General features: G+C 43.3%; 1 protein-coding gene across 1 annotated transcript in view; it reads left to right on the forward strand.

Annotated features, from left to right (window-relative positions):
- ACVR1 (activin A receptor type 1) overlaps nucleotides 1–24,914 on the forward strand; it is a 140,584-nt gene that overhangs the window by 73,104 nt on the left and 42,566 nt on the right. Inside the window, exons 3-5 of the mRNA XM_037044671.1 lie at nucleotides 1,731–1,804; nucleotides 21,344–21,607; nucleotides 23,867–24,078. Of these exons, the coding sequence (XP_036900566.1) occupies nucleotides 1,738–1,804; nucleotides 21,344–21,607; nucleotides 23,867–24,078 (543 nt within the window). The 5' untranslated portion in view covers nucleotides 1,731–1,737. The remainder of the gene's footprint in view (nucleotides 1–1,730; nucleotides 1,805–21,343; nucleotides 21,608–23,866; nucleotides 24,079–24,914) is intronic.

Consider the following 24,914-nt stretch of genomic DNA (forward strand, 5'->3'; position numbering starts at 1 on the left):
AACCACCACTATGTTCATGTTCAAAGGCACAGGGATGAGATGGTGTTGGAGGAATCCATATCTGATTGTGAGGGCCCTGGTGTCCAACATTAGGTAGCTTGTATGTCACAAATAGGGGCTCACTGTAGACAAGGTCTGTGTGAGCATGAAAATAATACTAACAATAAAAGGAGCTCACTTAAGTTTCACGTTCTCTTAAAAATATAAAAGGGGAGTACATAAAAAAAATCTCCTTTACCTCCCCTGTCTCATCTTGTTAACAGACAAGGGATGGCTGTAAAATCTCCTTTACCTCCCCTGTCTCATCTTGTTAACAGACAAGGGATGGCTGAAATACAATTATAAACACCTTGAAATGAGGGCTGGTAAGATAGGATGTGGGTGTGGGGAATGAACAATCAGACTCTCAATCTCAAAATTTGATATTAAGAATATGAATCAGAAGGTGTCCTCTAAACTGCTTATGTAGCAACAGACTTTTGTTCTTTACATTAAAGCTGTGAAATTAGGATAGCGCACTATCCTATTCATTAAAGAACTTGGCCAGTTTACTTTTTTATTTGACCATCCATAAAATCACTGGACAAAGGTTTAATTTTTAGAGATATATATAAGATATACATATATATATATATATATATATATATATATATATACACATACACACACACACATATATATATATATATAATTTTAGATTTTATTTATTTATTTTTAGAGGGGAAGGGAAGGAGAAAGGGAGCAAAATATCAATGTATGGTTGCCTCTTGTGCATCCCCTTCTGGGAACTGGCCTGTAACCCAGGCATGTGCCCTGACTGGGAATTGAACCGTGATCGTCTGGTTCACAGGCTCGCGCTCAATCCACTGAGCTACACCAGCCAGTGCAAGTTTAATTTTTTGAAATTATTTTTTGTAATAATGAATTCATATAACCAACCTGGCATCTTATTGTTGAACTTCTTAAAGATTATTCAAATGGAAAAGTCCTCTCCTGTAGTCTTTTAATTCAGAAGATTGAGATTTTGTCAGTGTCGTTGCAGGGCAGGATCAACTTGAAAATTTTTATTTTTGTCAGGTATCTTATTTTTTCTCAGTTGTAGTTTCATATATTACACATTCACATGATTTCTTCCTGTTGTGGTTGTGTCTGTCCTCCGTTACACTTGAGGTTAGTGTAGGAAGGCAGTGTTTTGCCGTAGATGAGGGATATGTTGTAGGTTTCCCCCTATCCTTTCAGGCTGTCTGAAGAGCAAGGAGAAAAAGTAAGACTCAAACATAATAATTTGGCTTGAATGATTCAGCCACTTAATGTTTATCATATTGTAGGAGCCGTCTATTCATGCTTCTCAAGAGTTTTTAATTTATTGCCAATTCTGCATTCAGTAGGATAAGATAAAATTCAAACCTAAAATCCTGTGGGAATGCCTGGTCTTAGACAGCTGAGAAGTTGTCCTGTCCCATTGAGTCTTTGAGAGAGGGTGGACTCAGAGAAAGTCACCTTAGAGTCACCACCAGCAGGAGGTACATCTGATTAACTTCTTAAGATGATTTGTTTAGATCCATGTAAAGGGTATATGTTTAAATATACTAAGAAATAAGGCAACATATGTGAGGGGGATTTGTAAGAAAGGCCTTGAATGGCAGTTTGAAAATGGTAGGCTTAATTTAACTTGTCATCCTGTAGTTACATTTTTTGTCTTACTTCTATCTTATGTTTTTCTTCCACAGTTGTACAATGGTAGATGGAGGGATGATTCTTCCTCTGCTGATGATGATAACTTTCCCTTCCCCGAGTATGGAAGGTAAGAGACTTAAAGCTCTTTGGAGCAGGACAGGGGTACAGGTGGGGCCACGGTATGGCACTTTGATGAAGGACCGATAACACACCGTGGGGGTTCCACAAGATTATAATGAAGATGAAACCTTCCTGTCACCTTGTGACGTCATAGGCATCGTAAGGTTACAGCACAACGCATTACTCACATGTTTGTGGTGATGTTGGTGTAAGCCTGCTGCACTGCCAGTTGCATCAAAGTTAGTACACACAATTAGGTATAGTGTGCAATACTTGATAATGATAATAAATGACACGATGCTGCTGGCCTATGTATTTACTATATTTCCTTACTATTTTAGAGTGTTCTCTTTTCTACTGATTGCTATAAAACGCGTGCCATGTTCCACTGACAGCAGCCTCATGCATCTCGTGCTCACTCCATCTCTTGATTGCATCATTTTCTCTTGCACTTGATTTAATCTCATGTGGTTGTGTATAGGGACATGGTGTACTTGTAGCCCGGGAGCAATAGGCTACACCATGTAGCAAGGGTGTATATTAGGCTGTACCTAGGCCATACCTTCCAGGTTTATGTGAGTGCACTCTGATGTTTGCACATTGATGAAATCACTTAAGGACCTATCCTATTTCTAAGAATGTGTCCCCATCCTTAAGAGGATGATTGTATGGTGTGTGGTTTGGCTTATCATAAGCAAGTTTGTTCTTAGTCCTGTCAGACTTAAGACTCCTTTCCTCCCTCTTTCCCTATGACTTTTTTAAAGGTTTTTATTTATTTATTTTTAGAGAGAGGGGAAGGGAGGGAGAAAGAGAGGGAGAGGAACATCAGTGTGTGGTTGCCTCTCATGTGGTCTCCAATGGGGGCCCAGCCTGCAACCCAGGTGTGTGCCCTGACTGGGAATTGAACTGGTGACCCTTTGGTTCACAGCTCGTGCTCAATCCACAGAGCTATACCAGCCAGGGCATACTATGACTATTTTTTTAAGCCTTTTTTTAGGTTGATGGCAAATCAAAAGGAAAGTACAGAGATTTTTCATACCCTCTTTAGTCCCACATGCATTGTCTCCCCCATTATTAATATCTTGTGCCAAGTGGGTGCATTTGCTATCATTGATGAACCTACATTGCCTCATCATAATCACTCAAAGTCCACAGTCTACATGAGGGTTAACTCTTGGTGTTGCACATTGCATGGGTTTGGACAAATACGTATAATCACATGTATCTGTCATCACGGAGTATTGGTGTCATACAAAGGATTTCACTACTCTGCAAATCTTCTTGTGCTTTACCTGTTGTTCATCCCTTTCCCCTGCCATCCTTAACAACCACATTAGCAACCACTGATCTTTTTACTGCCTCCATAGTTTTGCCTTTTCCAGAATGTTCCCTCATTGGAATCATGCAGTTTGTAGTCTTTTCAGATTGGCTTCTTTACATTGCTGCTATGCATTTAACATCCCTCCGTATGTTTTCATACTTATTTCTTCTTAGCACTGAATAATATTCCATTGTCTGGATATACCACAGTTTATCTGTTGACCTACTAACGGAACATCTTGGTTGCTTCCAGGTTTTGGCAATTATGAATAAAGTTGCTATAAACATTCGTGTGCACGTTTTTGTTTGGACAAAGTTTTCAGCCCCTTTGGGTAAACACCAGGGATCGTGATGCTGGATTGTACAGTTGCGAATGTTTAGTTTTCTAAGAAATCACATACTGCCTTTCAAAGTAGTGGCTCCATTCTGCAGTCCCACCAGCAGTGAACAAGAGTTCTTAATCGCTCCACACCCCACCACTTATTTGGCATTGTCAGTGTTCTGAATTGCGGCCATTCCAACAGGTGTGCAGTGGAGTCTCACGGTGGCTTTAATTCGCACTTCCCCGGTGGCAGGACGTGGGGCTCCTTTTCATATATTTATTTGCCAATCTGTATATATTTTTGGTGAGGTATCTGTTAAGGTCTTTGGCTCACTTTTTAAATTGAGTTGGTTGTTTTCTTATTTTTAAGTTTTGAGGGTTTTTTGGTATTTTTCGGGTAATAGTCCCTTATCAGATGTGTCTTTTGTGTGTATTTTCTCTCAGTCTGTGGCTTGTCTTCTCATTCTCTTGACATTGCCTTTCACAGAGCAAAGGTTTTAATTATAATGAAATCTGTGTTCTTAATTATTTCTGTCATGGATTGTGCCTCTAAAAGATTATTGCCATACCCAGGGTCATCTAGGTTTTCTCCTCTGTTATCCAATAATATTGCATTATGTGAATTACATAATGTGGCTTAGGTTAAACTTCTGTTGGACGGTGTGTTTGTTTAGGTGTCTAGAGTGTAGGCTCTAATGCCAGCATTTTTGTTAAAAACATTCCAGCAATAGTGCAGTGATTGTAATTAGTGCCAAGGTGATATGAAGTACAGATCCTGCATTGCAAGTTTAAAGGAATTAGAGATATTTTAACCAGAAAAGAGGTTGGGTCCTAAGTTGAAGGAATTAATGAGAAGAAATGGCCTGGAAAGATTTGATGGGTTAACAGTAGTTCTCTGCTAGTGGACATGACCTTCCTAGGGACATTCGACAATGGGGACATAACAGGCAAGTGTCCAGAATTTGTCCTTTTTAATTGCTAAGCACACTGATCACTATAACAAAATCTAAAGTATGTGGTGGCACAAAGTCTCTCGAAATTACATGCCTTTTTTTAGGTACAGTGTTAGTTCTATGTGTTGTTAAGAAATTCCTTTGGGTTTCACTTGATATCGTGTAGTGTAGTCTCAATGGAAAAAAAGAGTGTGGGAAATAAATTGAGATGGAAATGTAGTATGAATAGAAATGTAATATGGAGAAGGAATGGGGAAAAGAGAAGGAAAAAAGGCATTTGTCGAAGAATATTAACAACCATTCCATTGGTTGATTTTTCTTTTTCTGTTGTTTTTTAAGATTTATTTATTTATTTTTCTTTAGAGGGGAAGGGAAGGAGAGAAGGAGAGGAATATCAATGTATGGTTGCCTCTGGTGAGTCCCCTGCTGGGAGCTGGCCTGCAACCCAGGCATGTGCCCTGACTGGGAATCAAACCGTGATTGTGTGGTTTGCAGGCCCGTGCTTCAATCCACTGAGCTACACCAGCCAGGGCCCATTGGTTGATTTTTCTTGCTTTTAGCTCTCTTTCAGCCAGAGAATCCAGCAACTATCTTCTTAATGCCACAGTAAAGATATATAATGAAACAAGTTAGTTTGGCTGAAGTGGAACAAGATTGCTACGAAGGATTTGCTATTTAGTATACCACCACCACTAGGATGTTTACAAGCAAGGAAAAGATCACATCATTCTTTAGATGCCATAGCTTTTTTTTTTTAAACAGAAGACCCAGTGAGTGCTACAACCTAGCTGCTCTAATCATAATGGCAGTTGCCTTAGTACTGTCTTCCTTCCATGACTCAACTCCTTGTTAACTGTCAAGCATATTCTATGAAAAGACTCTTTGTTTTTATATATTTACTAGGAATTTTTTTAAAGCCACTGAGAACTCCTAATGGTAATACACTCTACAGAAGTCATAAAGCAAATGTTAAGTACAAGATAGTTAACCAAAAGATGAAAATAATAGGGCAGATAAATAAACTGTTTATAAAAGCCCCAATGTCTAGTGAAGAGCTTTCAACTACCAGGTTTGAAAGGACATAGACCCCTGTTTGATAGTGCAGAGCAGCCATGACACCTTATTCAGTGTGCTTCATTGGGGCTGATAGCATTCTTGGGGCATAAAAAAGAAAGTCGTAGAAATTTCGTTCTAATGTATGTTGTGTGGTTGTTATTCTACTTAGTCCATTAAAAACCAAACAAAAAAATAAAACAAGCTTTTTCCCTTTTCTCTTCTAATTAGTCTCAGATGTCTCTTAAACATTAAGTAGAAATAGTTTTATTATATCAAATAGGCCCAAACAATAATTTTGGTAGAATTTGGCTAGTGTGGTGTTCTTGAGAACACTTATCAGGATCTGTGGGATCCTAAATGCTCTGGGGCCAAAAAGACCAAATAAGTTTGGAAAACATTTCTTAGTATAACTACCTTTTTGATGATTAGGGTTAATATTTAGGGAGTGGTTCCTATGTGCCAAATGTTAGGCCAGTTGCTTTGTATGCATTGTTTTGAGTAGTCCCTATGATTACCCTAATGATACAGGTTTTGGGGGTGTGCTTTTGAATTGGTTAAAATTCTTACCTACTTAAGGCTACACAGCCAACAAAAGGTGTAATATACTTTGAGGAATAGTGTTCAGGAGTTTCAGCCACTACCAGTCTTCTTCAAATTTTTGCATTTTTCTGAATTAGCTCCATCCCACATTTACATTGTATCTGGTGCCTGTTAGGATCTCACTTCATCCAGTCTGTTGGAAAGGCTGAGATGAGATCTTGTAGTAGCAAGGGATGAGAGGCTGCTTCACCTGGGATTGTGTTTTTTTCTATTGTCTCTCATGCCAGGATTCGTTTTTCATGCTCATTATATATCCAACTGTGGCTGCAGGAAGAGTTTTATTTGCTCTCACAGAGAAGAGCACTTGAGTCCTAATTACCCGTATATCCTTCCTTTTCCTTCCCATTAATAAGACTAATCATGCTCTAATACTGTTATTATGCCACCTGGGAGAAGTTCAGCTTTGTTCCAGAACACCCATGGTTGCCTTTCCCTTTGTCCCTGTGAGCATTTGCAGGTGTTGACCATGCCACGGATACTTAAAATGCAGTACTGCTTCTTCAGAAATATCGCAAACCAAGATGACCCACATTTGATTAAGTTAGGAAGCTGTAGTTAGATTTCATTACAGCAAGGAGGGCTGGACTCTGCAGAGTTGTAAGCAAGAGATTTTGGCCCGTTCCAGAGACGATTGCTAAATTATACTCGGGGTTGACTTGATTTTACTATTTCCAAACTGTCACCAACTCAGACTTTCCAGCCCAATTACCCAATGAGGGAGGGAAGGGGATAATTTCAATAGATTTTTTGTTAAGGACACAAAGGTGCCCCTCTTTGCCCCTGGTGGGGGAAGAATAGAATAAGTCTTTCTTTGAATTTCTCATTATTGAAAATTCAGGAAGTTCTTGAAGGGGTGAGTGAATGTAAGAAAAATGTCTCAGTATTAAATTTGTTGCTCTCATTTCTCATTACTGTAGTATTTTGGAACAAAATATTTTTCATTGACACATCATCAAATGGGACTTGGGGGAGATAATTGAGATGTACTGAGCTATTTACCACTATTTACCACTACCAGGACCCTAAGATGGAAATATCTAATGAAGCTGTATTTTGAAAGATGCTGCTGTTTCTTTTAGTTTTGAATCCTCACTGGAGGGCTTTTTTTATTTGCTTTTTTGGAGAGAGACAGGAAAGAAGAGAGAGAGAAACATCGATGTGAGAGAAGCATCCGTTGGTTGCCTCCCTAGGCACCCTGGCTGGGGATCTGTGCTGGGGCTGGGGATCATACGTGTCCAGACTGGGGGTCACACACACCTGTGCCTGGACCGGGGATCGAACGCATAAACATGGGGGGCCCTAAACCGCAGGAAGACAGAAGCTCTTTTGTTTTGGACCTTGCCCTATGACCAGGAATCAAACACACAGCTTTTCCTTATGGGCCAACACTCCAACCAACTGAGCCACACTGGCCGGGGCAAGATACTGCCTCCTTATAGTAGCATTTTCTTATCTAATAGAATGATGGTGTATTATTTGATGCAAGGTGACCTGTGACAAAGCTTCCTTTTAGCTTTCCTTCCTGCGTAGTGTTTGTTTCATCTGTGGGTAGTTAAACTAAAGCCACATCCATTTTTTTTCCAGTGGATCTTAGAAAATGCTCATTTCAGCATGTATTTATATAAGAGGGAGTAGCAGTGGGGTGTGGATAGGACTCTAGAATTTCAGTCAGAATCAGGTATTGAACAAAAGAGAAAACAAACCCAAGACGCTAGCTCATGAAATGATTTCCTTCTGGTCAGCAGTGAGTAGGCAGAGCAATAGCGGCTAAGCTTTGCTTTTATAAAGATCAAGGGTTAGAGGGTGGGTGCCGTCTTCTCTGCTTGGGAAAACTAGTGAAGCAGGAGATTTGTAGGAATGCCATACATGCAGCTGTGATACTGTGATTTATAATCATTCCGATGACCAGAGTATATTTCTCAGATATGTTTGGTGTTCCTACGCAGATCTCAAACCCCTCAGAATTTCCTAAGTGATGAGAGCAGCAATGGCCTTTCTTGTTCGGTTGATGAGGTGACTTTTAGACACCCCCCCCCCGCCTAAGGGGGAGGAGCCAGCCTGGTGGTTAGACTGTCCCGGATTCCCTAGGAAGGAACAGGGAAGTGGGGGTGGGACCAGTCGCCCGTAGTCGATGACTCTGTAATGAAGCCTCTGTCCAACCCCAAGCAGGATAGTTTGTTGCTCCCTTTTTGGAGACTTTCTGTGTTGGGGAATGAGAATGTTTCTGTGTGCCGCCATGGTGGGCCCTGGACTCCAGGAGGACAGACGCTCCTTCATTCGGGACCTTGTCCTGTGTGCATTTTCATCCATCTATTGATTCGTATCTTTTAATATCCTTTGTAACAAATTGGTAATCTAGTGAGTAAATGGGTTTTCCTGAGTTTTGTGAGGTATTCTAGCAAATAAATTGAACCCCAGGAGGGCGTCTTGGAAATCTCTAACGTATTACCAGTTGGTCAGAAACACAGGAACCAACCTGGGCTTGAGATTGGCATCTGAAACGGAAGGTGGTCTTGTGGGACTGAGCCCTTTACCTGTGGAATCTCATCCTATCTCTGGGGTCGACAGAGTCAGAATTGAGATGAATTCTTGTAACTTTTGCAGGTGTTCGAGAATTGTTTTTTTGTGTGGAGAAGCCCCCCCCTTCTCTCTCACACACACACACACACACACACACGCACATACACACAAATTGGGTCCAGTAACTCTAAACAACTTTAACTCCCGAATAGAAATAAACAGCAACGATAACAAAAGATACTTGAATATTAATTTGTAACTTTTAAAACACTCTTAACTGTCCTCCAAAACTTCCCTCTGCAGTTCAGCACGCCCTTAGTCAAAATTCCACAGATAATGATTATGTGAAATAGTCATAATTACTGAGCTCCCATGTCAGTTTCCAAACAGTGTGAGACACGGGGAAGGGCGGCTCCCAGACTTCTCACTGGGACTCACAGTGAGACACATTCATCTGCGTTGAAGATGTATACTGGGGTGCGTGTGAAATACAACTTTCGTGAAATACTGGTCACTCTTATTTTGCTCAGTATACTCTCCTATTTCTTCCTTTTTTATACTATTCAGTTTTATTTCACTTAAAAAGAAGTAAGAAATCTTGTCTTGGGCCACTAGCTTGATTTCACTGCAGTTTGAAAAAGATCACTCCAGTCTCCGCAGAGCTCCCTGCCCAGGAGTCCCAGCTGCCCTCCGGTGAAAGGTCTGTCAGTTCGCCGGTGCATTTTCCAAGGGAGCTGGCCCGAAACCTTTTGTTTTTTCATAACTTTATGGAGCCTGACCATCCCCTCTCTCGAAGGCAGTGACTTGACAGGAAGAGGGGAGTTTACACTTGTACCTTCTCAGCCGTGGTCATGACACTGGAGCAGCTGCCACCTGCGTGTCATCAGCTGGATCTGAGCTCGGCAGACCCAGTGTTTCCCAGATCCACGGTGGTGCTACATCCAGTTCTTTGTTATGGGTTACAGCAGAGCCTGGTCTTTCCTAGTGTGTGTGTGTTTGGGGGATGTGGGAAGGCGAGAAGGAATAGGAGGAAGAATGAGAAATTCCTCTTGGGGAGGGGTCGGTGAAATTCACCTCTTTTATTTATTTATTTTTTTGCTGTAGTTGTTTTCCTTTCTGAATTATGGTACATACACCAAGTCAGTTTAAATGGGGAAAAAAATACACCAGATTTATTCAGAAATGTTGTAAATTGAAGGACAGGGAAAAATACCCATAGTCCAGCTTAGAATGTGACTTCTTTCATGAAGAATGCCACGAACGCCATGTAGCTTCCTTTTATTTTTCATCTAGTTCATGTGCTTCCTAATGTCAGCTTTGCTAAGGTTAGGGTGATTTTTGGTAGTTGATCGGTATTGCTTGACAGAGTGCCTTTGGAAGGGAAGGCTCTTAGTCATGCAGAGGAAACAAGCCCTTTTCAGGAGAGACAAAGTCAAACACACGAGCTGTTGTCTTCCTCTTTACTGTGACTGTGTACATGCACTTGACCTCTCAAGGACTGCTACTGCAGTGTCACTAACAGGGAAGCTGTGAGGAGCCACGGGGAATATGCGCAGAGTGAGCCCTGAGTGTGAGAGGCTGGGACCTTGTGTCCATTGTTTTATGCCCGGTGTCTAAGACAGTGCCTGGCATGCAATTGGTGCTCCATGAATATTTGACAAACAAGTGAATAAGTAATTATCATGATAACATAAAAAGATAATATAAGAGACAGAGGGACTGATCTAGGCTGAGGAGATAAGAGAGCACATCTTTTTAAAGCATTTATTCTGAGTTTGTGGGAGGAGAATCAGTTGTAAGACAATCTTTTATTCTTTTTGAATTTTATTAAATTTATTGGGATGAAATTATTTAATAGGCTTATATAGGTTTCAAGTGTGTGGTTCTATAATATGTCACCTGTGTATTGCATCGGGCGCCCACCACCGGAAGTCAAGTGTCCCTTTATCACTGTGTATTTGACCCCCTCCCTCCCTCCTCTGCTGGTAATCAACCCCCTTCTACCCCCTCCCCCTGCTGATCTGCACACTTGTCTGCAACGATGAGTTTCTGCTTGTGTGTTTCTCTTGTCTGTGCGTTGCTTTCTATTTTACATCTCACATATGAGTGAAATCATATGCTTGTTGACTTTTCCCATCTAACTTACTTTACTTAGCAGGATAGTTTCAAGATCTGTCCATGTCATCACAAATGGCAACACATCATCTTTTCTTTTGGCTGAGTAGTGTATTCCATAGTATACATATGCCACGTCTCCTTTATCCAGTCACCTAGTGAAGGATTCTTTGGTTGTTTCCATGTGTTCAGTGCGCGTATATCTTTCTGAGTAAGTGTTTTCGGATTTTTCAGGTAGATAACCCAGAAGAGGCATTGCTGGGTCATAGGGTAGATCTGTTCTGAATTTTTTAAGGAACCTCCATGCCGTTTTCCATAGTGGTTGTACCGGGTTCCATTCCTACCAACAGCGTGTGAAGGTTCATTTTTCTTTGCAACCTTTCCACACTTGGTATTTCTGGAGTCGATCGTACATTCTTTTAATTAGGATGAGTACACTGGCAGGCACTGGTGATGTCCACATAACTGGAAGTGGTTCCTGCTGACAAGTCACGGGTTAGCTGGGTACGGCAAAGGCTAGAGCACAGTACTAGGAGGGTCCACCGCAAGGGCCCTCATATCACACTGAGCCGGGGTGGGGGGCATCAGCCCAGGGAGACAAAGTGGAAAGGTGAACAGCCGCTAGACTAGTGAAGGAAGGACCGAGAAGGACTCGTCGGGCAGGGGGAGGGCCAAGCTGGGAGAAGTGGGTGATGGTGATGGAGAGTACCGCCAGGGCAGTCAGTCCAGCGTGGCCAGAGTAGTCTGGGGAAAGGAGAGCTGAGGCCTCCTCCAGGGGCAGGGAGAGCTCTTGAAAGATTAAGTAGGGCAGTTGGTATGTTTTGGAAGAGAGGTGGGCTGAAGTGGATTACAGGGCGTGGCAAGGCGAGAGGTCAACGGAGAGGAAAGTGCCGTCCCCATGCCGTGTCACAACGGGTGGGCCCACCCGAGGCATTTTCAAAGGCATCCCAACCGCCACCTCAATGGTGGCAAACAACAAAAAGAAACAAACAAAAGACAAACTGTAGTTTAAAGAATAGACTTTTGTTACAGGTGTTTCACAAACAATAAAGCCGCGGTAAGCAACACTCATGTAGTAATAATTCTGCTGCCACTTTTATTATGAAGGCAGATGTCTGGGCTGCTGACTCTTCTAGCAACTTTTGTGAGACATTTAAATCCCTCTAGCTGGCCCTTTGTTCCTGTGTTGCCATGGAGTGTCAATAAGCCCAGCTCAGAATAACCCAGGCAGTGAGACGAGAGGTACAGCTTGCTCACTGGCATGCTGGCTGGCCAGGTTACAGTGTTTTCATTGCTCCCGTCTTGGGAGGAGCACCAGGCAGCTGGTTGCCCTGGCAGCTGTGAAAGGTGTATGTCTCTTGGCTGCCCAGAGTTTGAAATGCAACCAAAACTTGCCTGCTTACTGAGCCTGTGCAGCTCCCAATTGATCTGATAGCAACTGAAAATAGCCCACTGAGCACCTGTCCCTGTACACCAGCCCCTGGCCGCCTGCCATTTAAGACAGTGTGGACTCGCTCAGGGTAGGTGAGGGGTGAGTGGATTTTAAGATTTAGGAAGATCTCAGGAACTTTGGCCCTGGCTTAAAAGGAAGAAAAAAAAAAGGAGCAGGCTCTCAGAGCCGTTCTATTTGGTGCTTCTGTGGTTAGTGGGTGGCCACAGTGGCTTCATATATACATTATGTGGTGAAGATTCCATACAGTTCTCCTTGCTCAGCCAAGCGGTGGTCCAGATAGACCGAGACGTAGTGTTTTCTCTTGGAGTGGAAGGCTTTCCTAAAAACACTGCTGGATGGTAGCCATCCACGGTTTATCTGTCTCTGTTTCAGAAAGGGGAGGCATTGGGTTAAACTGTTTGTTTAACTGGCTGCCTGCTCTTTAATCCCCAGTGATGGTCAGTGGATCACTTCTGCAAGGTATCTCAGTGCTAGATCACTCTTTCTCAGTCCAAATTTGGGCACAGGATAGAATCACAGCCTGTTGGGAGCTGTCTGTTCCCCGTTGGGACGCCTTCCATTTCCTTCTGGGCTCTCATCTCGTCAGTGGGTTGCCATTGTTGGGCATGCGTGGCAGGCTCTGGAAGGAAATGCTTCTGAAATGACTTGTGGTATTAAAGCTACTATTTAAAAGTGGCCCGCCGTAGATACTTGGGTTATCTTTAGGCCGTCACTGCTCTGCAACTCCAGGAGCCAACGAGAATCTGCGGAAACGCCGGCCTGTTGCTCTCGCCTTGGTTTGTGTTTAGGTATTCTTTCCCTCCAGCCAGGGGCCTCGTGACACGTCTCAGATTTAGCTGCCTTTCTTCTGCCAGGGCCCAAGATTAATGTGGAAGCTGGGATGGTGTGCTCTGCCATAGAGATTGTGCGTGAGGGGGTGTATGTTTGAAAAGCCGGTCAGGTTCATAGCACTATGAAGAAATGCTTTTGGCTTCTACCTTAAGTGTTGACACCGGGAGAATTTCTGTTGGTTTGGGGATAAAAAAGAAGCTCAAAATGACCCAGCCTGAACCTGCTCATGCTAATGGTCAGATCTTAAGTTTATGACTAATACTCTTCTTAAGGGTATTAAATCTGGGAGTTAATGAATTCTTGTTGACCCTATTAATTAGACCGGTAAGGGAGAGAAGAAACCCATAGCAGATACTGAGTTATAATGCCTGGAATGTGATGCACAAGCTTATCTTTGTGGGATTGAAGGCGGGGGACTCCTTTCTTCATTAGCCCTCCCTGGAGTTCTCCCAGGGCCTTGGGACTTGAGTAGGGAGATCAGGGGTCGGGAAGGAGCAATATCAGAGAGGCTTGGGCTCTGCGAAGTTTTTTACCCTTGAGTATCTTTTTCTCTGTTGCCTCATCTAAGCAAGAAAGAAGAGAGTCTAGAAAATCCCTTGTTTCCTCTTTGTGCTTTCTCTGGAGTGGGGGTAGGGTAGGGAGCCAGGGAAGAGGAATTTAACTAATTCCGGACGTTTTTACCTTTAGCTTTTGGCTGCCACCATGCCTGGAGGCTGGTGTTGTCAGACAGTTGTTCAACAAATTGGAGCCTTGCCCATCTTTGAAGGGTTTATCTCTGTGGTTTGAAAGCTTCCTGAAAGGGTGTGGTGGCAGCTTGCATCTGGTAAGCAGAGCAAAGATTGTCAACCTTGGAGGCCAGATACCTGAATCCTGGAGAAAAGGGGGCTAGGGAAGAGCACCGGAGAGGAAGTGGAGGTGGGAGCTGGGCACTGGGCTTGCTCCGGAGTTCCTTCTCCACTGTCCTTTCCCATCTCGAGCCTTCGTGTAAGGTTTCCTTTAAAACCAAAATTCTCCCTCTAGAGCCTCGGTAGGAAGCCTTCCCAGGAGCAGCGCCGCCCCCCCCCCCCCATGCTCCCTAGTTTGCCCCTGGGGCAGGGAACAACCAGCGGCAGGAAGACCGCTTCCCACACGGAGAACAGCAGACCTCGCCAGCCATGTTCTGTCGAGGGAGTACTGTAGCCCTGGCTCCCTTCTAAATCTGAACAAGGAGTGACTTCCGGGAAGTGTGTGTAATCCACCAGGTGGGGGGCGGGGATCTCCCCCTTCTTCCTTTAGTCCGACTGTGACACGCATTGTCTGTGTCTGGGGTGGGGTGAGGGTATTTTCCAGTCTCTAAAAGAATTCCTCAGTAGGTAATCTCCATGAGGCCTTATAATAAATAGTTGGCTTCTCTGAAGCAGAGATTCAAGAAGTTTGAAGACTAAATGAAGAAAGTGGTCATTATTTTCTTCGTATTAAGGAGTTGCTTCACAGACGTGGCACATAAGTTAGAGGCAAGTCTTTGCTGTATTTGGGGAATCATAAAAAGCACAGAAAAGACAGACCAATATTGTCCTAGGTCCCTACCCCATAATGTTCTCTAACTTGTTAGTCACTTAAACACAGACCGAGTTTTTGGCTTTGAAATAGAAGGTGTGGCTGCTGCAATAGGCTTAATTTACAGGGATTATTTCACAGACAAGTAGTCAGCCCAGACACAAAATAAACAGATGGCACTTTTTTTTCTCTCTCAGCTTTAGCAGTTCAAATGCAGTATGACTTTGGAATCCTTATCACCTTCAGCAAAGCAAGAAGGGGAAAATGATGTAATTCACTCTTCCCCACTCCCTGCTGGAAAATGCCATTATTTTCACTGATAGGAGAAAAATGGCAGCGAAGACCGGGGCACCTTTTCCGCTGCTGAGCAGGCAGCCCTGCACGACCCCTCTGAACTGACTGGAGTCAGGCACTTACTGTGTTTTGACCGTAGAAGCTAAAAGTCCTCAAATCAGCCATCCAAGGAAGGATCACTCCTAATAGCTCTACCGTCCTATAATGTATTAATTCCCAGTTTAGGAAGTCTTGTGCTTTACTTCTTTCTTGTAGCCAGCACACAAGCAAACAAAGAAACCTACCGCACGAGTGAGCCCGAGCAGGCGAACAGATGTGGCGCTGTGGCGAGCCCTGCTAGGAAGAAGTGGTCTGCACAGACACGCTGGCTTGGTGACTAAGCCTTGCCTTAAGATCTCTGCTGACATTTAAAGACGTTATAGGCTCAGTCTGCTCTGAAAACCAGCACCATGCCTCTTCCCACCTCTAAATTCTCTCTGTGAAAAGAAAATCCGTCCTGAAGCAAATATCCATCAGGCTGGTGCTCCTGCCAAGTACTGAGGCAGCTGCAGGGCATAGAACGGTGAGCGTGTCAGGCTCGGTCCTTGCCCTCATAGTACGCACAGTCTGCAGGAGAGACTTGGCCATTCAGCAGCCATACAGGCCTGTTTGTGAGTGTATACAGGTGGTTTCTGCTTTAAATTTGGGTGTGTGGACAAAGGCTTCTCTGAGAAATGACATGTAAGATCTGAGGGGCTGATGGGTCCCTAACTAGGAGGGTAGTGGTGTTGATGGGGAGGGAGCCAAGCTTTCCAGGTGGAGGGAATTCCACACCTAAGGAACCTGAGATCCCAAAGCAGGAAGAGGCCTTCTAAGAATTGAGGGGATCTGGGGTGGGGGGGGGGCAGGTAGGGTTGGGGGAAGTGGGTAGGATGGAGGCTGAAGAGGCAGAGAGGAGATCAACCAGGACTTTTGTGGGCCAGATTAGTGACTGTCTATTTTGAGTGATGGAAACCAGAGAGCATCAGGTTTGTGCATCTGAATGGGGCAGCATTTGCTGAGTCAGGGAACCTTGGGGAAGAACACATTTGGAGTGCAGGCCTCACGAATTCAGAATCTTGGAAATCCTAAAACCATTGTTTTTGTTGTGATTCAAATTTAATGTGATCTCATTCAGATGTATCTATCCTCTCTCAACTCCTAGAACACATTTTCTTCTCGGCTTTACAACTTTACCAAGGATCAGCTTCTCTGATCGGAAAGAAGTGTGCTTTGGACTCCTTGAACGAGTGTTTTATCAGCAGAGTATTTAGGCCCTTAGTGTATCTTAGCCGTGAGCCTGTAGCTGGCCTTCTTGCCAGACCATCAGATGCCCTCCACCAGGCATTCTGGATGGACCTTTGTGTTTCTGTCTTAGGAGCAGGCTTGCTGGCATGGCAAAATCCTGCCTTAAGCCTTTGTTTAATGCCAGAGACCTCAGATGCTTTCAGATTCTGGAGAGGTGCCAAACTGTACTTTTGGATTAGGAGATGATGGAAGGTCTCCCATCTCCATAAGCCTAATATAAGCTGTCTTTTTGAATGAATGAATCGTTTATACTGTTGGAAGGGGGCCAGGGGTGTTTGGGGTTGCTTTTTTAGCCTGCAAAGTCCTGAGCTCTTGGACTTTATAACAATTGTCTAGTAGCTGCATGGTGTTTTGTGCTACTTTGAGGTGAGCTGATAAGAAATTCAGGCTGTTCCTTTTGCCGACCCCTGGGATCACAGTTAGAGGCTGGTTTACTGGTAGCATTTTCTTGCGTGTTTGTTGTGTCAAAGACTTTAGTGGGAAACGTGGGGTTTTGTGCCCCATTTAGAATGATAATCAGTTTAAATGCCTTAAAGTATTATGGAGTACGTGGCTAGGCAGGACAGAGAGGGAGAAGGTTGGGGATAAGTCCATCCTGCTGTGCCCGGATGGCTCAAGTCCCATTTAAAACCTACATGCGAACAGTTGTACAGTGAAGTACAAGATTATCCCAAACTGTGGACAGTCTTAAAAAGTCCCCGGCCCACTTTGCTCTGCTTCTTATTCTGTCAGGGTAGGAAGACCGGGCCGTGTGGAATAGGTGTGACTAGATGGTGAGGTAACACCCTGAACAAAAAAACATATTGTAAAAGATTTGGCCGTGGTGAACCCCTTGGATTCTGAGCCTGTGCCTCTGGTTGAGGAGCCCGTCCTGCATCCTCCCGAGAGGCGCAGAGAACTCCCTGCCGCGCCCAGCCGGGCCCAGGCTGTGCGTGTGTTCACACGGGCACCGGTGGTACAAAGGGCACAGGTGCCAGACACAACACTGAGTCATGCTGGGAGGTGCCTCTGAGAACAAACAGTGTGGGGAGCTCCTCAGACAGGGAATACCTCTGGCTTGGCATTTAGATCGCTGAATTATTTAAATGATTGTCAGTTAGGTGGAGCAGACTTGCTGCTTTCTGCTGGGACACTTCCTGGTGATTTGCATAGGCAAGTGCAAAGTACTTCGTATGGGATATGCCGCCTCCCGTCTGTGTGGCAGAAATCAGCCAGAGAAAGGGCTCCTCCGTTCCTTGGTTTGCCTTGGTGTGCCCTCTATTCATAGCACAGTCTGAAAGATTAGAGAGCCCCAGAAACTTACCTTTGGCCTTACAAGGGGTTTGTGATAACTCTCGCACCCCCACACCCCTCCCACCACCATCCTGTCCCACATAAAATACCACAGGCCCACACATGTTATGGATATTCCTAAATTTTGACGAGACTAAAACAGTGAGTCATGGGCATTCTGGGACCTGCTGTGTTCCTTTGAATTGTGGATATTAAGATCTGAAAGTGCTGTTACCTTGCTTTTAACTTTCTTTGTTGAATTAGTAATCCTAGCTCAGAAAGTCCTTTTGGCATCTCTTTGACTAATCCACTTTGTTTGATAAAATTGCTGAAGTGGCGTTTGATAACGTGTACACACGTGTACAGGCATGCGTTGAGTGCTTGTGGTGATTTTCACGTTCTTGTGAACTTAGGGTTTTTATATTTGGCTATATATGCAAAATAGATGCATGGAGAACCCTGCTAGTTAGTTATATGGGAATATACAAATTAAGAGGATGAAAGCAAAATAAGAAAAAGCTGGTGAAGGTTTTGTTTTGTATTTTCCTGTTAGCTAACTGTTGGATTGAGCTCATGCTCCTCCATATTGGAGATGTGAGTTAATTATTACAGATCATTAATGGCTGTCTTTCTTCCTGTTTGTTTTTTCTTTTTCTTAATTGTGGAGGGGAGAATATGAAAACCCTGTTTCTTTGACATCTTACTGAGAAGAATGACTGACTTAAATGTACTTAACCCCGGTCATCTGTACTCAACTACTGTAGGGATATAAAGATTCAAGGAGAGTATTTGATAAGTGAATTTGAGTTAGTTTATGACCTCATAGTGGGTATAGTGAGTTGAGTTTTACTAAAGACCTTATTTACTTGGGGCTGTTCAATTCTGGACGGAACTGTCTACATTCCAATCCAAACCTCTGACACACTGCCCCCCCTCCCGCCCCCCCATGTCCTGTTAGAAACTGTGGACCTCGGAAAGCAGTGTCTCTCCATGTATCCGAGGACGTAGTTTTCAGTTTGGGCTGGAGCTTTAATAGTAGACTTCACTCTGAGAGAGCACATTAGAAAAATTGTTACTGGGTTTTTTAAAAATTGATTTTTATAGACAGAAAGGAGCAGGGGCGGGGGAGTGGGCAAGAACATCAATTTGGTTGATTCTTGTCTGTGCCCTGACTGGGGATCAAACCTGCGACCTTGGCATAGTGGGATGACACTCTGACCACCTGAGTTGGCCAGCCTGGGTCTGTGGTGTTATTTCTTTTTTCAATTTGACATTTGTAATTAGAATCACTAAGTGTCATTAATTCTTTGGTCCTCTGGACCATCCATTTCCAGAGGATCAATGATGAGTGAGCCTTCTGTGGTCTATAGTTACAGTTGTCCCTTGGTTGCCTCTGGAGATGGCTTCTGGGACCCCGCCAATCTAGGGATGCCCAAATCTGTTACATAAAATGCCAGAGTACTGCATGCGACCTGTGCCCATCCTCCCATCCACTTTAAGTCATCATTAGATTACTTATAATATCTAACACAGTGCACATGCTATGGATAGTTGTTAAATGGTGTTGTTTAGGGAATAATGACAAGAAAAAAGTCTGCACATGTTCAGTACCAATGCAAACCTGGTAGACTTAACTACATAGTATGTCCACACCAGCAACAACGTAACTTTTTTCTGGATATTTTCTGTCAGCAGTTGGTTGAATCCGTGGATGCAGAACTTGCAGATGGGGAGGGTCAACTACACTGTTTAGAGTGAGAGTCAACTACACTGTTTAGAGTTGTTCCTCGTGGACCATAGGTACAGCGAGTTAGGTAATTTGCACTCTTTAGTCCATTATCAGTCTACGAACAGCTAATCTCTTATTTTATTATTTTATCCTTCATCACGACACTGACTCCTCAGCTTCCAACTCAAATCGACCTATCCCTGGGTCTATATGGTCCTTAAAACATACTTATGTTTTTAAAATAGATGCTTAGGTTTGAGTGTACATAAATTACATTATTGCATACTTCAAAAATACAGTCTTTCTAGCTCCCTTCAGTAGATCACAAACAAATCAGTACAACACCATTAACTCTTCCCCCTCCTTTCTGCCCATCCATTTCCCTCTGAAGAATCGTCACCTGTTGGGCAGCATAGTTGGCAGCCCTCAGCCAGCTTTGTGCCATTCAAGAGTGACAGGCATGTCTAGACTCCCTAGAAATACTATCTTTCAACTCGCTTTTGGCAAGTGTAACCTTTTTGCTGGATTATGTCAACAGATATATATGTTTCTAATCCTCATAGAAATAGATTGGTCCTGGAATTTCTCTTCGATTTCTCTAGGCAGAGAAAATAAAGACTATCTCTTGCCTTATTAAAGTTTTTGCTCATTAGAAATGTTGGAGGGCTTTTGATTCTCTGGGGTGAGTTGGTGACATACATATACTGTCAGCGGCTATTTTGGATTTTTGGCTTTCGGGCATGTCTTTACTTTGGATGAGCCCCTTGTGGTTTTCAAAAGAACTAGCAAGTCAATTATAAATAGAAGGCCCGTGTCTGTGTGTCTGCATGCACTTGCTCTGTGGGATGAGGCACCCACATTACAGTGGGCAGTGAACTATTTTCACCGCGAAGAGGGAAGATTAAGAATGCTTTTCTCTTTTTGAGATAACCCACATCTCTGCACGCACCCACACAGATCTGTGTAAATGAACTTGACATTTCCAAAGACCTTAACTTAAGGTCTCTTAAGCACAGCCACCCAACCTGTTACTTTAAGAAAAAAAGTGGTCTCTCCCAGGCCTGTGACAGAGGGTTCAGGATCACAGGGCAGACTGTCTGTGCCTTAGACCTTCCCAGGAAGCTCTGAAAGCTGATCTCCTTCTGTGAACAGTGCTTTGGTGGTGGCCTCAGCTGGCTAATCAGTGGCTTCTAGGACTCGGCTGTCGATGCTGCATCCTCACTTTCCTTCCCCGTCAGTGGGAACTGTTGGGACCAGCAGCTCCAAACTAACCATTCGAACAAGGGAAGGGAAAAGAGCGAGTGATTTGGAAAACGAAACTGCAAATGAATGTTTTCAGAAGGAGACAGTTAGGAGGTCTGCTTGGGCATGCTTCTCTGATGGTACATTTTTGCCTCTTTATGCTGTTCCTTGGACCCACCAGGTGTGGGCTGTCCTTGGATCCCTTCTGTAGCGTCATTGTTCAGACATTGTTCTATTCCTTTTATCTTCTCGTGCCCACATCCTCAATAATCGGCACCAAACGGTTTTTCTGTCAGTTGAAAATATGTAAGCAGCTCTGTACTTCTATTATAATTGATGTAAAGATTTCAGTATTACTACCACTGAAAATTAGTCTAGGCATCTAGCTTAAAATATTGGTAATATGGATGTGTAATTGTAGACTTGTAAACCCTTTTTATACTGGTATATTTCTGAAGCAGAAGGTAGCAGCAGCACCATTATCATTGTGTCACTGGTTGCGGGAGAGTTGTATGGAGCTAGCAGGAACTGGTGTTGACAGCCGCCATGGACTTAGTAACCCTGCTTTTATTTTTTCCATAAAATGAAAGAGAGGAGTATAATTTTTGATGCAAGAATGGGGAGATGAGGGCCCATTCTTTGGCCAGGCCAAAGATAACATGGAAAACCACAGTGGGAAAAGTTCATTTTCATAGGCACGTGGACAAATGATAACCAGTTTCTGGCTTAGTGGGGTCTAAGAGTACGCCACTTATAGAAATGCCTTCAGATATTGAGAACTGAGTATTATTTGGTAGTTGGTTGAGTTAGAGGTACAGGATAACAGCATATGGACATCATGGCCAATGCTGGTGCTTAGCTTGACTTGCTGTTTGGTTAATGTGTTTATAATGGTCTTGGAGAAACTGTATGATTCCCCCAATGGTGTAAAATCCATTCAGTGATTTTTTCCCCCCTTCTTCTCTTTCCTCTTGCAGATGAGAAGCCCAAGGTCAACCCCAAACTGTACATGTGTGTGTGTGAAGGCCTTTCCTGTGGGAACGAGGACCACTGTGAAGGCCAGCAGTGCTTCTCCTCACTGAGCATAAATGACGGCTTCCACGTCTACCAGAAAGGCTGTTTCCAGGTCTACGAGCAGGGGAAGATGACCTGTAAGACCCCGCCGTCGCCTGGCCAAGCCGTGGAGTGCTGCCAAGGCGATTGGTGCAACAGGAACATCACGGCCCAGCTGCCCACTAAAGGTTCCCTTGGCCTTTTCTGTTTCTAGATAGAGGATTTTTGTGAGTGTCGCGCTGATTCTGTGTGGGTCAGAGATGTAAGTAGCCACAAGGCTTGACGCCAGCTCTTTGAACCAGAGGCAGTGGGCAGCAAGGGGGACGAGGAAGAGAAAGGCACAGCCTTTGGAATCTAAAAGGAGGGTGCACATTTTGGGGGAAGTCAACAAGGTGATGTCTACCTTGGGGGCATCTTGGCCAGCCGTGTCTCCCTTAGTATCTGTGAGCAAGGGAGTGGCTCCTGATACCCTTTTCGGTTAATGAGCCATGACGCCATTCATAATTTTCCGAAAAAACTCTGCTTAGTAAATGCTCATCTCTATGTTGAGTGTGTAGGGAGGATGATGGGACATAAGACTTGGGTGCCTGCGTGGAATACCTCTTCCTTTATAAGGAAGGAGACAAAGAGCGGCTCACTAACCTCTCCTGTCACTGTTTGTGACCCAGTGACCCATCACTGAAAGTTGCAGCTGTGTGAGATTTCACGCGAACCTTGTAGGTCATATGGAATCTTCTCTTTATTATATTCAACACGGATTCCATAGCCAACAGAGGTCAGTCCTCCTCTGAAACCGGTTCCCCGTAAAACGAGCCCAAAAGTGCTACCTTGAAGTCCTTAGAAATATTAATGTACCTTAGTCTTCGTAGATTAACTCCAAGCCAAATTTGCTTTCCATGTGTCATCCATTTTTAATAGGCATGTTTATTTAGTTTTGCCGTGACAAAAGAAGAAATGACCCAACAAAGTGGAGTAGGAGAAGCTACTAGGAGCATCCATTGCCAGACATGTCAGCCAGCGAGGGAGGAGGTAGAAAAGTGAAAAAACTGATACACAGTCAGGTTGTGATTTTTGAAGTTACAGTGATGACCTTTAGGCATGTCAAAGAGGTTAAATTCTGAATAATAAGAGAAGATTTTTAAAATGGAGATCTTTAAATGGTTTTAAGATCTTTTAGATCTTAAAACTAAAAAAGATCTTAAAACTAAGAGGCTGCTTGATGGAATAAACTGCACTTTAAACTCTTTGAGTTAAATTATTATTCATTGAACAGACAGACATGAAGAAATGTCTGCATTCGCCCAAAAATTCTGTCTCCGGTCTGAAAAGTTCCTACACTGCAGAACACTCTGCTAGATTCTAGGTTGTGATAGAAAATTTATTTATTTTACTTCAGGAATTTCTAATTTAATTAGGGAGGCACAATATTTGTGATTTAATGTTGTATATAATTAGTTTTACACTTTATCGTACAAATGACATGTGCCACAGAGTGTATGTGCCAAGTTGTTGATTAATTTGGATTTGGAAAGTTAAAAGAGATGATTTGTAAAGGAAATTAGGCTTGAGATGGGATCTCTGAAGGGGCCAGGGACCTGGAGATGAGTAAGTCACGTGTGGGGAAGAACAGGGCTCAGTGAAAGCACCACGAGGAGTCTGAAATTCAGGGACAATTATAATTTGGGGCAATTATAAATGTGGACAATTACAATCATAATTTTGATTATGGACTTTCACTATCCAACTAAGAAATTTTGACTTAACTCACTAGGCAAATGGAGAGTCTTTGCGAGTATTTGCTTGAGTGGTATGTGAGGGTTTGAGGGAGGGCATGGATGTTTGAATAGGTAATACAGGAAATAATGTCTGAGTCAGGGAGTGACTCAGTGAATGAATGTTTTGAGTGAGTGAATCAATGTTGAAGATATTGAGTAAAAAGAACAGACGAAGGAATAGGTTCCCAGGCAGAAATCCTGGTATAAAAAGATCAATGAAAATTTAGCAACAGACATCCGAGGTACATTGGAGAGAGAAACCGCAAACTGGGCAATTTGGTTTTAACTCGGCATTGTCTCCTGGGGATATTAGAGCATAACGCCTGCCTGCGAGGGATTGATGATAAACATCCTTACAGATCAAATCCAAGTTAATAAGGGTAGTGCCAGAGATTTGTATAGTACTTAATATTTTAAAAGCACTTTCACACACAGGCATTAATACAGATGGTTCTCAGTGGATTTTTTTCCAGTTGTGTCTAAATGCGTAATAGTTAAAATGACTGGGCTGTTGGCCAGGTGTTAGGAGGTATTTTTAGTTTAACTCTTTGTGACATGTGAGACTTGGTGGTCAGGATTTGGAGCTACTTGTTAGGGGGTTGGTTATAAATATTAAATAATAAGTAAACAGTGATCGTTACAGCCAGTTATCATTTTCTCCCCCATTTCCAGGGAAGTCCTTCCCTGGGACACAGAATTTTCACTTGGAGGTCGGCCTCATTATTCTGTCCGTAGTGTTCGCAGTATGCCTTCTAGCTTGCCTGCTGGGAGTCGCTCTCCGGAAATTTAAAAGGCGCAACCAGGAACGCCTCAATCCTAGAGATGTGGAGTACGGTACCATCGAAGGGCTCATCACCACCAATGTTGGAGACAGCACGTTGGCAGTGAGTTCGGGACCCCAGCAGATCCTGGGCGTAATGAGAGTGGCTGAGGACGCTCGTTTTTGAGCATGAAACGCTGAGCAGTAATGGTGACTGAACAGTGGGTGCACGTGCCACTGGCCCATGTACACCCTGAGCAAGCATGTGCTGGCACCTGTCTGGTCTCCCCTGTGTGAGAACAGTAATTGTCGATAACATTTACATCAAGTAGGAGAGGAGATTTGCCTTAGCAGATTTGGGGGAGTAAAGGAAAAGGAGGAGAAAATGGTTGCCTATATTGTTGAGGGGGGATCTTGGGAATTCATATAACTCAGTTACTCTGTTTTTAGCAATAAAAGTACTTTTGTAAAAAAAACCCCTTTTGCCTGATATTAAAAAATCACTCTCCCTTGTAGATTATTTTAAAACCCTATTATTTAAGACTTTAAAACTTGACATCCAAAAAAAGCAGCTGTTAAATTTTCACGCTCTTGTGCTGCCCCCTTGTGGAGTACAGTCATTTGGTTAAATGACTGCTGTCCAGTAGAAATTTTAAATATTCTACTAGCCACCTTAAAAAAAAATTAAAAAAGAAAGAAAGAAACCCTGGGAGATATTAATTTCAACAATATATTTAACCTGATGTGTATAATTATTATCATTTCAACATAGTATAATCATAAGGAATTATTGAGATAGTTTACTTTTTTTGACTCAGTTTTCAAAATCTAGTACGTATTTTACACATACAGCCTATGACAGTTCAGAGTAGCCGCAGTTGACTTGCTCAGTGTTGGCATGTAGCTAGTAACTACCCTGATGGGCAGCACAAGGTTGGAAACTGTCGTGTTTATATGTTT

Source organism: Sturnira hondurensis, unplaced genomic scaffold (assembly GCF_014824575.4).
Source record: "Sturnira hondurensis isolate 20B ecotype Veracruz unplaced genomic scaffold, ASM1482457v3 Scaffold0004136, whole genome shotgun sequence".
In the NCBI taxonomy this organism is placed as follows: Eukaryota; Metazoa; Chordata; class Mammalia; order Chiroptera; family Phyllostomidae; genus Sturnira; species Sturnira hondurensis.